This window comes from Bombina bombina, chromosome 2 (genome assembly GCF_027579735.1).
Source record: "Bombina bombina isolate aBomBom1 chromosome 2, aBomBom1.pri, whole genome shotgun sequence".
NCBI classification, from domain to species: Eukaryota; Metazoa; Chordata; class Amphibia; order Anura; family Bombinatoridae; genus Bombina; species Bombina bombina.
This window is the reverse complement of record NC_069500.1, coordinates 289,449,142-289,464,682: the sequence shown is the minus strand read 5'-3', so window position 1 is coordinate 289,464,682 and position 15,541 is coordinate 289,449,142. Positions and strand designations below refer to the sequence as shown.

The 15,541-nt window shown below is 36.1% G+C and overlaps 1 protein-coding gene across 3 annotated transcripts in view; it reads right to left on the bottom strand.

The window, feature by feature from the left end:
- Positions 1–15,541, bottom strand: part of DMXL1 (Dmx like 1) — a 383,924-nt gene that overhangs the window by 315,014 nt on the left and 53,369 nt on the right. For all 3 annotated transcript variants that reach the window (XM_053701585.1, XM_053701589.1, XM_053701586.1), the window contains exons 3-6: positions 13,962–14,087; positions 10,462–10,539; positions 6,254–6,332; positions 3,595–3,727 (exon numbers count right to left, since the gene is read on the bottom strand). In XM_053701585.1, the coding sequence (XP_053557560.1) occupies positions 3,595–3,727; positions 6,254–6,332; positions 10,462–10,539; positions 13,962–14,087 (416 nt within the window). The remainder of the gene's footprint in view (positions 1–3,594; positions 3,728–6,253; positions 6,333–10,461; positions 10,540–13,961; positions 14,088–15,541) is intronic.

Sequence of the window (15,541 nt, the reverse complement as noted above, 5' to 3'; positions counted from 1 at the left end):
AATTTGATCATGTGTCACAACTGCTATTTCACTGATGTCATGTGTCATAACTGACGTAGAGGATTTTATGTGATGTCATAAGAAATGCATTTATGATGCCATAGATGTCATGAGTGATAATACTATAAAGTTACAGATGTCAAAAAAGGGGTTTTAAATGGACATAATAGGGAATTTTAAAAAACACAGAATTGCACATTTACTTGGAGGCATTTTGCAATGTTTCTCATGCACAAAGCCCAACATGCAGATAACTTGCAATGTGCTCCATCTAGACCGTGGCCTTAAAGTACAGGCCCGGGGCAATATGCGGTCCTAAAGGTAGTTTAATCTGGCCCAACCTTGTTTATTAGGTAAATCATTCATTTGAGCCCCATCAACTTTTTTTTAGGGCTCTAAGAGGTGAAACAAGTTTATGTTCTATACAGGCACTCACTAGATAAATATAAAGACAAGCATGTATTGTCCATTGTAGACTCCCACCATGCACTGGTTGGATAAATGTCACTTTTTACACCGTTGTACAGTTCCAGAATGATCACTTCACTTGGCACTCACAAGATAAATATACAAAGCTGTGTATGTCTATTGTGGGCTATACCTCCCACCATACACTACTACTTGGGTAAATGTCACTTACAGTTCCTAGCAGGGGCTTATTAAGGCATAGGCCAACGAGGCCGGTGCCTACGGCAGCAGATTTTTAAGGGGCAGCAGAATTTTGAGTCCCTAGGGCCACTCTACTGAACTCAGGGCCGGGTGGCTAAATCAACCAATTACAAATTACTTAAATGGCTGGCCCGGCTATTGCTATCCTATGGGATTGTATGTGGGTGTGCATGACGTGGTGACAGTGGAGGCGGAGCTCACTTGCACAGCCTGGCCTGGACTGAGAGGGAATGCGGTATTCTTCCTGGCTCCACCGCGTGATTGAGACTCACACAGGCTACACAGTGCAGTGTGCACTACACCGTGACCACTGTGAAACAGCATATGCCTTTCTCCCTTCAATACATCTTCATTAGGCATTAAAATACTTAAACGGATTAGTCACTAAATACTTGTACATTTACTGTTTGTCTGTCATACATGCAAAGAATAAGTATTTATTGCTGAATCTATACAACTATGTGACTTAAAACACAACTGAAAATATGTTGTATGCATTTAATACATTCAGAAACAATACAAGTATATACTTTATTATGATTGTATCATGTGACTTTATCCCCTAGAATACAATTCCTAAACCTATCATAACTATTGTTGTATTTTTTAAGTACTTTTAAAGACCAGTTTGTATATTCATTACATATTTATCCAAGCAGATATTTTGCTTAAATAACCGTCAATCACCAAAGAAGATGTTTAAGGTTAAACAACTACCTACTGACAAACTATCATACAGTGAAGGATATTTTTTTCTGATATAAACATTTTAATCATCTGACTTGCAAAATAATGTCTTTAAAAAAAAAAATATATATATATATATATATATATATATATATATATATATATATATATATATATATATATATATGTGTGTGACCAGAGTGAATGCAAGCCCTGGTGAACATCTACTTAAAAAGACATTTTTTTAATTTTTTTACACCCTGCCCCAAAAATATTATGTCTAAAAAAAGGCTTTAAACCTGGGGGGGGGGGGGGGCAGCAGAATTTTGAGTGCCTAAGGCAGCACAAAACCTAAATACGCCCCTGGTTCCTAGTGTATTCTGTTCCAAAGCACTTGCTCTGTTTAAGTGCCCCCCCATCAGAGAATGAGCTTGATACCCCTGAGGGAAACAATTACATGAAAAATCCACAATGTGACAGTAACATTAAATATTTAATAAACACACATATGTACACTACATATACAGTGGATATAAAAAGTCTACACACCCCTGTTAAAATGTCATGTTTCTGTGATGTAAAAAAAATAGACAAAGATAAATAATTTCAGAACTTTTTCCACCTTTAATGTGACCTATAAACTGTACAACTCAATTGCAAAACAAACTAAAATCTTTTAGGTGGAGGGAAGTAGAAATAAAAAACTAAAATATGGTTGCATAAGTGTGCACACCCTTAAACTAATACATTGTTAAAGCACCATTTGATTTTATTACAGCACTCAGTCTTTTTGGGTATGAGTTTTTCAGCATGGCACATCTTGACATGGCAAGATTTGCCCACTATTCTTTGCAAAAACACTCCAAATCTGTCAGATTGTGAGGGCATCTCTTGTGCACAGCCCACTTAAGATCACCCCACAGATTTTCGATTGGATTCTGGTCTGGGCTCTGACTGGGCCATTCCAAAACTTTAATCTTCTTCTGGTGAAGCCATTCCTTTGCAGATTTGGATGTATGCTTTGGGTCGTTGTCATACTAAAAGATGAAGTTCCTCTTAATGTTCAGCTTTCTAGCAGAAGCCTGAAGGTTTTGTGCCAATATTGTCTGGTATTTGGAACTGTTCATAATTCCCTCTACCTTGACTAAGGCCCCAATTCCAGCTGAAGAAAAACAGACCCAAAGCATGATGCTGCCACCAAAATGCTTCACTGTGGGTATGGTGTTCTTTTGGTTATATGCAGTGTTGTTTTGCGCCAAACATATCTTTTGGAATTATGGCCAAAATGTTTAATCTTGGTTTCATCAAACCAGAACACCTTTTGCGACAAGCTTTTAGGAGACTTCAGATGTGTTTTTGCAAAATTTAGCTGGGCTTGGATGTTTGTTTTCGTAAGAAAAGGCTTCCGTCTTGCCACTCTACCCCATAGCTCAGACATATGAAGAATACGGGCGATTGTTGTCACATGCACCACACAGACAGTACTTGCCAGATATTCCTGCAGCTCCTTTAATGGTGCTGTAGGCCTCTTGGCAGCCTCCCAGACCAGTTTTCTTCTTGTCTTTTCATCAATTTTGGAGGGACGTCCAGTTCTTGGTAATGTCACTGTTGCGCCATATTTTCTCCACTTGATGATGACTGTCTTCACTGTGTTCCATGGTATATCTAAGGCCTTAGAAATTCTTTTGTACCGTTCTCTTAACTGATACCTTTAAACAATGAGATCCCTCTGATGCTTTGGAAGCTCTCTGCGAACCATGGCTTTTGCTGTAGGTTGCGACTAAGAAAATGTCAGGAAAGACCTCCTAGAACAGCTGAACTTTATTTGGGGTTAATCAGAGGCATTTTACATGATGGCAGGTGTGTACTGACTCCTACTTAACATGATTTTGAATGTGATTGCTCAATTCTAAACACAGCTACATCCCCACTTATGCAACCATATTATTTTATTTTTTTATTTTTACTTCCCTCCACCTAGAAGTTTCAGTTTGTTTTTCATCAAGTTGTACCAGTTTATAGGTCACATTAAAGGTGGAAAAAGTTCGGAAATTATCTTTGTCTCATTTTTTTACATCGCAGAAACCTGACATTTTAAACAGGGGTGTATAGACTTTTTATATCCACTGTTTGTAGGGGTGTCCATTAAAGCTTATACAATGAAAATACATAAAATAAAAAATATAAGCTATTACAAAAATGATAATCAAATGTGTTAACTGTAAGAATACTACTTACTTGCACTGCCAAATGCATCTCCAGTGTGCAAAATCACTATCTGGTTTCTCCTGGCTCTCCTCATCAGACAACTTGTCTATGCGACTGTTAGACCACAGCTGTAGGCAGCTTGAGCCAGTCAAGAGACGAGTACCTAAAAGGTAATTAGAATTAAGTTCATTATGATTTTGTCAGTAATTTTTGAACAACAGGCCAACTCTGAAAGTAAGCTGAGAATAGGGGCCCGATGATCAAATAAAGGATACAATTGTCAGCATTGAGAGAAATCACATACATTGTTTGGGTGTACCGCTCCTTTACACACAGAATCCTGCATAACTAGATAAACAGTACTAAAGTTAATTATTTGAGAGACCTCACAATACTGAGAAGACATCTTCGATAACATTGCCAGAGTGGAAAACTTTAAATCATTGGGCCCAAGATGTAAATTGTGAGATTGAAACTATCACACTGTGCTTCTGTTATTGAGATAGATTGAAGTCTGGAGTTGATCCTCCATCGATACAAGAAATAAGTAGTTTCAGAAGGACATAAACCCCAACATTTTTCTTTCATGATTCAAATAGAGAATGTAATTTTAAACAACTTTCCAATTTGTCAAATTTGCTTTGTCCTCTTTTTTTTGTTGAAAAGAATACCTAGGTAGGCTCAGGAGCAGCAATGCACTACTGAGAGCTAGCTGCTTTTATAAGCCTGCTATTGATTTACCCAATAAAGGCTGCTAGCTAAAACAGTGATAACTTTTACTAGATGCATTTTTGCTAGTACATGTATATTGCAAATATGTTTCAATTCAAATATGTCATTTATCCATTTGCATTTAAATTTTGACTGGAATGTCCCTTTCAAAGTGCTTGGTATGCAGAATACAAGAAAACAAGGTGCGATTTGTATGGTTAGCTCACATAATAAAATCTCTCATTTCATGTGTGAAAGCAATGAGTGCAAACAACTATATAAATGTAAAAAGTGAATTTTATGATTATATTATTTAACCCCTAGACATTGTTAGGACGTTCTATGCCGTGATAAAATTGCTGGGCTTTATGGAGTCATGGAACATCCTTGCTTTTGTGGCGTCCTGTTCATCTCCTTGTATAAGTTCTGGTGGATCTGACTGGGGAACATGCCTAGCAATGCGGGCAGTCCCACAGGAGACGCTGTTTTGAGTCACATGATAGCAGTATTGATCATGTGACTTCCTTTTGACCCCTTTGTTTACGTTCTCTATTTGGATGGTTGCCTCCACCCTGAAGGGGTTAAGTACAAATAATTCTTCATTTGTATGTTGAAAAATACTAGGCATTAGGTAAACACAGAGTACAGCACAACATACAGTGCAGGTGAAGATCCAACACTGAAGGCATGTTGTTACAGAAATACAATCCCACTGGGTTATCAGAAAGGTGAGCCTCAGAGGGTTAAAGTAACATGTTCATAGAGCTCTGGGAACAAGTCCTTAGGGAACAATTAGGTGACTTGGAAACTACATGTTAAAAACCAAAAAGTATATTAATCTCTGTTTAGAAGTCATTTAACACCTCTTGCTTTTGTGTAAAATGATACTTGCCCCACACTATAGGGGCCGCAAAGCAAATTCATTAACCTGCAGCTGCTGCAAATCATATAACTTGAGTAGTAAATTTGAAGCAAAAACCTTTTTGGCCCTTATAAGGGTGTGTGGGACAAGTGCATTTTTTACACAAACACAGGTAGTGTCTTTAAAGGGACAGTAAAGTAAAAATTAACTTTCATGATTCAGATACAGCACACAATTTTAAGCAACATTCCAATTCACTTCAATTATCTAAATGTGCACAATCTTTTTATGGGTACACTTTGAGGCACTTGCACCTACTGAGGATGTGCAAGATTCACTGAATATACATATATGCATTTTGTGATTGGCTGATGGCTGTCACATGGTGCATTGGGAAGGAAAACGTCACTAACTGAAGTTTGTTAGAAAAAAACTAATTTGAAATTTGTTGCTGCATTTTTTTTTTTATTATGCATTTATGGAGTATGATATCCTACTGTCCTTCTTTAACCCTTTTTTATTTTTTTAACTTCTAAATTAGAAATACAGTTATACTAAAGTAAAAGCAGTATTCATTTGGTTTATTATGTGGATATTCAGATAAACAAAAGGCAAATAAATATGAGCAACAAAACACAAATTATGTATGGCGTTTTAAATATGCAATTCCCCATAGAACGTTTAATTATGTACAGGAGTTAATTTTCTGTCCATAACTGTCATCAACATGAAGATATGATCAGCATGATCGAGAGACTTTTCAATGAAAACAGAAATTTGTCAAAATGTCAGGGTTCCATGGTACCTAAACGGATCATGTATTCAGGTTTACAAAAGGTTAAAAGGGACTTTTTGTAAATCATTGAATACACAGTGTGTGAAGTGGATCATTTGTAAGGGAAAAAAGGGAGAAACTTTTACAGTACAATGTCCCAGAAAAGATTTATTTTAGTGAAGAACGCTGTGCTTAATTACTGATATATACTATGTGTGTATATATATATATAAAAAAAACAACAAAGAAACAAAAAAAAAAAACATTTGTCGTTTCAAAATAAAATATTTGACAAATACAAAGAAAAAAAACAATACTGGATGGTGTATTTTCAATCTTACCTGTAGGGTCCCATGTTAAATTGTGTACTACTGAGTCAAGTACAATCTGAGCACTCTTCTGCCACTGGGTTCGGACTCCCTATAAAACATAACGCAGCATATATTATCTGCACATATCCGTCATCCATCGATTACTACAGAAGAGTTTAAAATCAGCAATGGCATGTAAACCAAAAGCAGAGCTTGTTTAAAAGTATATCTAGATGTACTGCTACGGTGAAGCTGGCGATTGGTGCCTGCACATATATGCCTAGTCACTGGCTCATCAGATATGTTCTGCTAGCACATTTCTGCTCTGGAGCTTTCATCTCTTTGTAGAAAAGGGTGCCTGGACTTTTTAGGACATCATATGTATTAATTATGGGTTCTGTTTCTATCTAGGGAATATAAGTTTTATCGAGCATTGGTTCATTTGATATTTACTACTATGTTTGAAACTTGTATTAGAGTAAGCAAAACTATTTGTATTGCTTGTTGTGTTATGTATTATATATGAAGTGAAATGTATTTGTGAGCAAAATAAAGTAAAATCAAATAATAGGATTAGTCCATACAAACAGTCCAATAGCTAAGCAGATTTTTGTCCCTAATACTTAATATTTTCTTAGAGTTTAGCAGAATTATTACAAATAGTCAACTAAATTAAGCAAAAATAAACATCACTTAAAACTTCATTAGGACGCCCACACAAAAACAATTTTGGAGACATAGCACATTTTAAAATTTACCACTGTGACCTAAAATGCACATCAACGTTCCCTCTAAGGTGCGCGGGAGGGCATTGATTTCAAAGGTCCCGGGCACTTTTTTTTAGGGCAGCGCATCAAAAGGGGCGTTGATGAAGCAGAAGTGGAGTATGTGGAGGAGTTTGTGACTAACTTCTTTGCAAGGGTTAATAAAAAAGTGCTCTAACTCATTAGATAATATTCTTTTCACACATTTCATGTATTGATATCTGTAGTGAGTTTACAATATACATAAATTCTGTTACCTGACATGCAAAGAGAATTAAAAGTACCAAACTAAATCTAGTAGTAATCTAATGGGATGGGTCAGTATTCACCAGACCTAGTTAGGAAATTAGGGAAAAAAGGCTAAATGTTTATCTATGATAGATTTATATTCTTATGTTGCCTAGGTACTTTAAATCTTAACTTTTATGAAAGACGATGATTAAAAGGGAACTTGAACTTAATTTTTTTTCTTCTATTTAATGTGTTTCTAGTAATCAATTGTAGCTGTTGGGGTGTATTAAAATGTTTACAAATAGCTAATTTGCCTTTATTTTGTGGTTTGAAATAGTACATTTTGCCAGTTGAAACCACCTATATTTCAAATATAAATGTTGCAATATTCTCGAAAGAAAAGCTATGTAAACAAAAGGCAGCAGCAGAAATCCACCTTCCAGTGGGATGACACATTAAAGAAATACAAATCTTACAGTACATTGTCCCTTTTATATCGTATACCTTATGACAAAAGGCTCATATGACAAATCTTCAGCAGTACTTTTATTTTAATCTAGTCTATGTACATGGTTCCAACTATATCTGCCATAAGTACTTAGTGACACTTGTGACACATTTTTACATTGGTCATTTTCACTTCTTTAATTTATTATGGCATTTATTGTCCTTTTTTTATCAATTCTATAGATATGAACACAAGAGTTGTTTTCCACTTCTCATTGAGCATTTATAATTAATTACTTTGTTTTATAACAAAGATTGCAGATGTTCCAGATTACAAAAAAAATAGACAAATCAGAACTAAAAGGATTCAGGTTTTATATGTATTCTTTGCAAATGAAAAAATTCTGAATGTTATTAAAAGGGACAGTAAAGTCAAAACTAAACTTTCATTATTCAGATACAGCAGGCAATTCTAAACAACTTTCCTATTTAATTCTGTTATCACGTTTGCTTCGTTCTCTTGGTAACTTTTATTGAAGCGTAAAAATAGGTAGGCTCATAAGAGCTCAGGAGTGTACATGTGTCTTTAGTACTCTATGGAAGCAGTAGTTTGCAACATTATTTGAAGCTGTTATACAATGTTGAAGCAAATTTGATAACAGAAGTAAATTGGAAATTTGTTTAAAATTGCATGCTCTATCTCACTTGTTTGCAAACTGTCCAGGTTTTCTGGACTACCTTGGATGAGAGCAGGTAAAATAACCATGTTTACTAATCAGCCGATTGTTTCACCTGTGCTCCAGTTCAGATACCCTCAAAATGTGGACTTTACTGCGACTTTAACTCCTTAAGGACCAACGACGTACAGGGTACGTCCTACAAAAAAAAATGTCCTTAACGACTAAGGACATACCTGGTACGTTGTTGGTGTTTGAAACAGGTGGAAGCGATCCTGATCACTTCCAGCCGTTTTCATGTTATTGCAGTGATGCCTCGATATTGAGGCATCCTGCAATAAAAATTTTTAGCCATCCGATGCAGAGGTCATCGCAGGGGGGCGGGATCACATGCGGGAGCGTGCACAGGGGGATGCGCGCGGGAAGCTACACTATGGGAAAATGTGTTTGTAGCTAAGGGTAAGGTGGGATAGAGGAGGGAGGGGTGTTATCTAAGTGATCTGGGAGGGGGTGGGGGTGGCTATTGAGGGGGGCAGCTACACTACAGAACAAAATACAAATAAAAATTTTTTAAAAAAAAATTATGTGTGACAAACAGGGTACTGGCAGAAAGCTGCCAGTACCCAAGATGGCGCACTATAAGTTAGAGGGGGAGGGTTAGAGAGCTGTTTGGGGGGGGGGGGGATCAGGGAGGTTGGGGGCTAATGAGGGATCCTGCACAGCAGAATAGATTTTTTTTTTATTGATTTTTTTAAAATAATAATAATAATAATAATAATAATAATAATAATAATAAATTAAAATAATAATAATAAAAAAAAAAAATATTTTAGTACTGGCAGACTTTCTGCCAGTACTTAAGATGGCTGGGACAATTGTGGGGTGGGGGAGGGAAGAGAGATGTTTGGGATCAGGGGGTGAATGTTTCAGGTGGGAGGCTGATCTCTACACTAAAGCTAAAATTAACCCTGTAAGCTCCCTACAGGCTACCTAATTAACCCCTTTCACTGCTGGGCATAATACAAGTGTGGTGCGCAGCAGAATTTAGCGGCCTTCTAATTGCCAAAAAGCAAACGCCAAAGACATATATGTCTGATATTTTTGAACAAAGGGGATCCCAGAGAAGCATTTAAAACCCTTTGTGCCATAATTGCACAAGCTGTTAGTAAATAATTTCAGTGAGAAAACTAAAGTTTGTTAAAAAGTTTGTGAAAAAGTGAAAGTTTTTTTTTATTTGATCGCATTTGGCGGTGAAATGGTAGCATGAAATATACCAAAATGGGCCTAGATAAATACTTTGGGTTATCTTCTAAAAATATATATATATATACATACATGTCAAGGGATATTCAGGGATTCCTGACAGATATCAGTGTCCCAATGTAACTATCGCCATTTTTAAAAAAAAAAGTGGTTTGGAAACAGCAAAGTGCTACTTGTATTTATTGCCCTATAACTTGCAAAATAAGTAAAGAATATGTAAACATTGGGTATTTCTAAACTCAGGAAAAAAAATTAGAAACTATTTAGCATGGATGTTTTTTGGTGGTTGTAGATGTGTAACAGATTTTGGGGGTCAAAGTTAGAAAAAAAGTATTTTTTCCATTTTTTCCTCATATTTTATAAAAATGTTTATAGTAAATTATAAAAGATATGATGAAAATAATGGTATCTTTAGAAAGTCCATTTAATGGCAAGAAAAACTGTATATAATATGTGTGGGTACAGTAAATGAGTAAGAGGAAAATTACAGCTAAACCCAAAAACAAAAATGTAAAAATAGCCTTGGTCCCAAATGGTCAGAAAATGGAAAAGTGCTGTGGTCCTTAAGGGGTTAAACTGCACACATTGCTCTAGAAAAGTGGGTAACCGCTAGTTATATATATTGAGTTACATTAACAGAACAATGATATAGAGGTTCCATAATATTTATTATGTCTTAACATATTACACTTTGTGGGTACACTATTGAAATAGGAAAGGATAATATTCACAACAATACGCTTGAGCTCCCCTGTCTGTACAGTCACATCATTATTTTTCACTACAGTTCACCCCCTGGACAGCACTACAGAAATATTACAAATAAAAGTATATACATGAATGATAAAATACTTACATGTATCTGAGCATTCTTCTGCTTTAATAGGTTTACTGGTTCAAAGATGCAAATCAAATTGCCATATGAAGCGGCAATCTGAGAGAGAAAAAAAAAAAATCAGCAAAAAAATATAAAATAAAAAATAAATAAAGAATATCATAAGTATCAAATTGGGAGTGAGCAATTTGGCAAATGATGTAGAGAACATTTAATGCTGAAACTGATATTTCTTGGTTCATAATAAAGACACATTTCTAATATTATAACATTTTCTGCTATCCAAAGCACAATTTATTTTGCTTGCAAGAAAACATTGAAAGCTGATTTTAGCAGCTTACGTAAACTTTCATGAATCAGTGCCCGGTTTTTAAAAATACTATTAAAAATAGGGGCACTTTCATTCATGAAAGTTTACATTGCAGCATATTTTAGAAATTCTTACTTTTTTCCTTCAGTAAAGCCAGATCGTTGCTCCCCAGCACGCAGTTCCTACTGTACTTGCACCGCAATGACGAAAACGGCTTCGTCCAATCATGGCTTCCCCCCCCAGAGCGTCGATCTCGTGAGGCCACAGCGTGATTGGAGGAAGGAGGTTTTGTCATTGCTGTGTAAGTACAGCAGGAAGAAGTGGGCGGGGGATTGCCGATCCGGCTTTAGTGAAGAAAGAGTTAAGTATTTGTAAAATACGCTGCAATGTAAACTTTCATGAATGAAAGTGCCCCTGTTTTTAATAGTATTTTTAAAAACCGGACACAGATTCATGAAAATTTACATTCACTTTAATATTGGCTTAAACTTTAGCTGGGTGGTCTGTAAAATCAGCCGTGTGATGCACACATTACAAAAGTCCTGGGGAGAACAATGCTTTGCAAACAACCAGGCCTTTTTCACTAAAAGATCACCACCTATAAATGCCAGGGGTTAATACTTAGCATTTCTAGCTCCATGCTCTTTAATACTTGCTCTCCTGAGTTTACTTGTCAAGTGATTTTGTTTTACTGCCACAAGCTACTGTCATTTGTTACACAGACAGACAAAAACCTTCTTTGTGCAAATAATCAGCTGAGGACCTTTTGTGCTTTATTTTTGCCCTCTGTTCTGAATATTTGGTTAGATCTGTTTTATGTTTATGCAAATGGCCTTAAGTCATTTTTTTGCTTTGTCAATACATCAATGCACGGGAAACTACTGTTATTTTTGCTCCACATGTGACCTCCCTGTTTAAAGACAGCTTGTTTATTTCTTGCCTCGGCTCACCTTCATACATTTACTGCAACCCTTTCATAAACTCTGTAACTGATCACGTCTGTTAATGTACCTAATACTTGTGAATTGTAAAACTCTAATACTGTGTGAGGACGTATGTGGCATCTGCGAATATATTTATAGTGATGGGATATTGATTTGGTTTCTCTAACTTTGTGCCTAGTAAAACTTTGATCAAGCAAGAGATGGCATTTGTCGAGTAGTTTCACAAATTGCAATCATCTGTAAATTGCCACGGCTCACCAGGAACCATAATTCTACAAGTTTTCTCAAGATTCTGCAACATAAATAAAAAAAAAAATCCTTAAGTGCTTTAAGGGCCATTATTGTTGGAAAATTACATTCTCTCATTTATTAGAACATGTCATTTTAAGACTAGCGACCCGGCACCTCTGTTTTTAACCCCCACATACAGACCCTGCTGTGCATCCAGCTCAACTGCAGTTTTCGCTCAAGAAAAGTGCTCTGCGGGTCCAGAGCAGTATTTTACCTGTGTTTTAACTTATTTGCAGGGGTTAAAAACAGAGGTGCAGGTTCACCAATTCTTAAAATGACAAGCTCTAATGAAATTCCCTTTAGTTTATGTAACCTTTGTCTACATAAAATATTTGTCCAGAGTCACAGAAAAAAAAAAGTGTCAAAACCCCGGCTTCTTGATTTTCCAGGATCTTATTTATTGTTGGTCTGCTAGTTATCCTGCATCCTGTGACGTACTATAGAGTTTTTTTTTGTAAAGCCCATCATTTCTACTCAGTACTAGGTGTTTTTCTACAAGCAGTGTCATATTTGATATCTGTTATTTCTGAATAACAGTTTTGATACTAAACACCATTTATTTTATTTTTATTTATTTTTATTTTTATTTTTTTTTATGATTCGGATAGAGTATGCAATTTTAAGCAACTTTCTAATTTACTCCTATTATATATTTTTATTCGTTCTCTTGCCATCTTTATTTAAAAAAAGCAGGAATCTAAGCTAAGGAGCCAGTCCATTTTTGTTTCAGCACCCTGGAAAGTGCTTGCTGATTATTATTATTATTATTGGTTATTTGTAGGGCGCCAACAGATTCGGCAGCGCTATAAACATAGGCGGAATACAAGGAAACATTTATAGGGGTCAGACGGGTAGAGGGCCCTGCCAAGAGTCGCACTGTTGTAGTCAGCTTAAAAGAAGGTGATCTACAAACAGCATGGCTCTTAGGCTTATATGCTAAGGGGGTTCAAGGGGATAGCAAAGGAGGAGAGGGAACGGTATAAAGAAAGGTTAGCGTAGGTTGTATGCATCCCTGAACAGTAGAGTCTTTAGGGAGCACTTGAAGTTTTCAAAACTAGGGGAGAGTCTTAAGGAGCGAGGCAGAGAGTTTCACAAGATGGGAGCCAGTCTGAAGAAGTCCTGTAAGCAGAAGTGTGAGGAGGTAACAAGAGAGGAGGAGAGTAGGAGGTCATGAGCAGAGCGAAGGGGACGGGAGGGAGAGTATCTGGAGACAAGGTCTGAGATATAGGGGGGGAAGCAGTGCAGTTGAGCGCTTTGTATGTCAGAGTGAGAATTTTGTGTTTAATCCTAGAGGAAAGAGGAAGCCAGTGAAGGGATTGGCAGAGAGATACAGCAGATGAAGAGCGACGTGTAAAGAAGATGAGCCTGGCAGAGGCATTCATTATGGATTATAAAGGAGCTAGGCGGCAGGTGGGGAGACCAGAGAGGACAGAGTTGCAGTAATCGAGGTGGGAAAGGATAAGAGAGTGGATTAAAATCTTAGTTGTGACTTGTGTAAGGAAATGTCTAATTTTAGAGATGTTAATTTTAGAGATTTAGTCACTAATCAGCAAGCGCAACCCAGGTGCTGAACCAAACATGGGCGAACTCCTAAGCTTACATTCTTGCTTTTAAAATAAAGATAGCAAGAGAACGAAGAAAAATTGATAATAGCAGTAAATTAGGAAGTTGCTTAAAATTGCCTGCTCTAGCTGAATCAAGAAAGAATAAATTGGGGTTTAGTATCCCTTTAAGGGGACATTAAAATGCAAAAATGTATATTATGCATATGAAAAAGCACCAAACTATATATTTTTGGATGAAAAAAATGAAGTAAAAGCTGTATATTTTGATTCTGAAACGACAGAGTAATCACTAGCATATTCAGTTACTGCTTTATTAGTGGACATTAATATTTTTTAAAAAATGTTTTAAGAACAGATTATAGAAATCTATAAAATTCTTAATAATATGATTAAAAAATTATTTTGACCTACTCTGCCTTGTTGCATGGAGCAATCCACACATCCCACCAGAACATTTCCATGTTGAACTCCAGGGATTACTTGTAATCTTTCAAAATCACTGCCCAAAATGACAACATCACAGCCAGATGCATAAGCCTGTGGGAAGAAGGGATAAACAGTCATTAAAATAAAACTCAGATTGTTTTGGCCTCAAAGTCAAGTAAACTCACATCACCACTTGCCCATTCCAAAAAAAGAAGCTTTTAAAAAAAAAAAAATCACAAACATAAATTTAACAAGTCAATTGAATGTCCTTATATTTCTATTAGGAAGATTATCTTTGTGAAAATTCTATTCTTTCATTTTTAAATGTATTTATTTAAAGCAAACAAGGTATAACCTCAAATATATTACAATATATTACATTACATTTACGTCACGCAGGACGACTAAGCTTTATGATCTAGTCATATAACAATACAATAATAATTGTCATATTATCAACCTTATAGAATAATAATATCCCAACAATATAGGCACATATACCATGCTGGTGTTTTAACTCAGATGGCAAAACATGACCTCCATACAACAAGCATAAACATAATTAACAACTTAAATGGTTACAGTACTAAAAAAAAAAAGAAAAAAAGAAACAAATGAACTTAATACCTTTGTGGGTTGAGAATTTTTTTTTTTTATAAACATCACAAAACACTTTAAATTTCACCCTGTAACATTGGGATATTAATTTCTTTCTACTGCATTTAGCAAAAACTCTGACCCCCTAAATGGTTAAATTAATAAGATTTGTACTTCTCTCGGATATGAATGTATAAATCTTTTCCATTTGCAATAAAAAAAAAATTGCTTATGTGTTTATAAAAGTGTCGAATTGCTCCACTATTTGTTGTGCGTAAATTCTATTAATGCACTCTACCATTCTAGGGATCTTCTTCGACTTCCAATGTTTTAAAATTAATGATCCACCTATCAAAAACAGAATTTATGCTTACCTGATAAATTACTTTCTCTTGCAGTGTATCCAGTCCACGGATTCATCCTTTACTTGTGGGATATTCTCCTTCCCTACAGGAAGTGGCAAAGAGAGCACACAGCAGAGCTGTCCATATAGCTCCCCCTCTAGCTCCACCCCCCAGTCATTCGACCAAAGGTTAGGAAGAAAAAGGAGAAACCATAGGGTGCAGTGGAGACTGTAGTTTAAACAAAAAATTTTTTACCTGACTTAAATGCCTCCGAAGAAGCAAAAGTATCGAATTTGTAAAATTTGGAAAAAGTATGTAGTGAAGACCAAGTCGCTGCCTTACAAATCTGTTTAACAGAAGCCTCATTTTTGAAAGCCCATGTGGAAGCCACTGCTCTGGTAGAATGAGCAGTAATTGTTTCAGGAGGCTGCTGGCCAGCAGTCTCATAGGCCAAACGGATGATGCTTTTAAGCCAAAAGGAATCTGACCTCTCCTCTTACCAGAATAGATAACAAACAAGAAAGATGTTTGTCTGAAATCCTTAGATGCTTGTAAATAGAACTTTAAAGCACGAACTACATGAAGATTGTGTAACAGACGTTCCTTCTTCGAAGAAGGATTAGG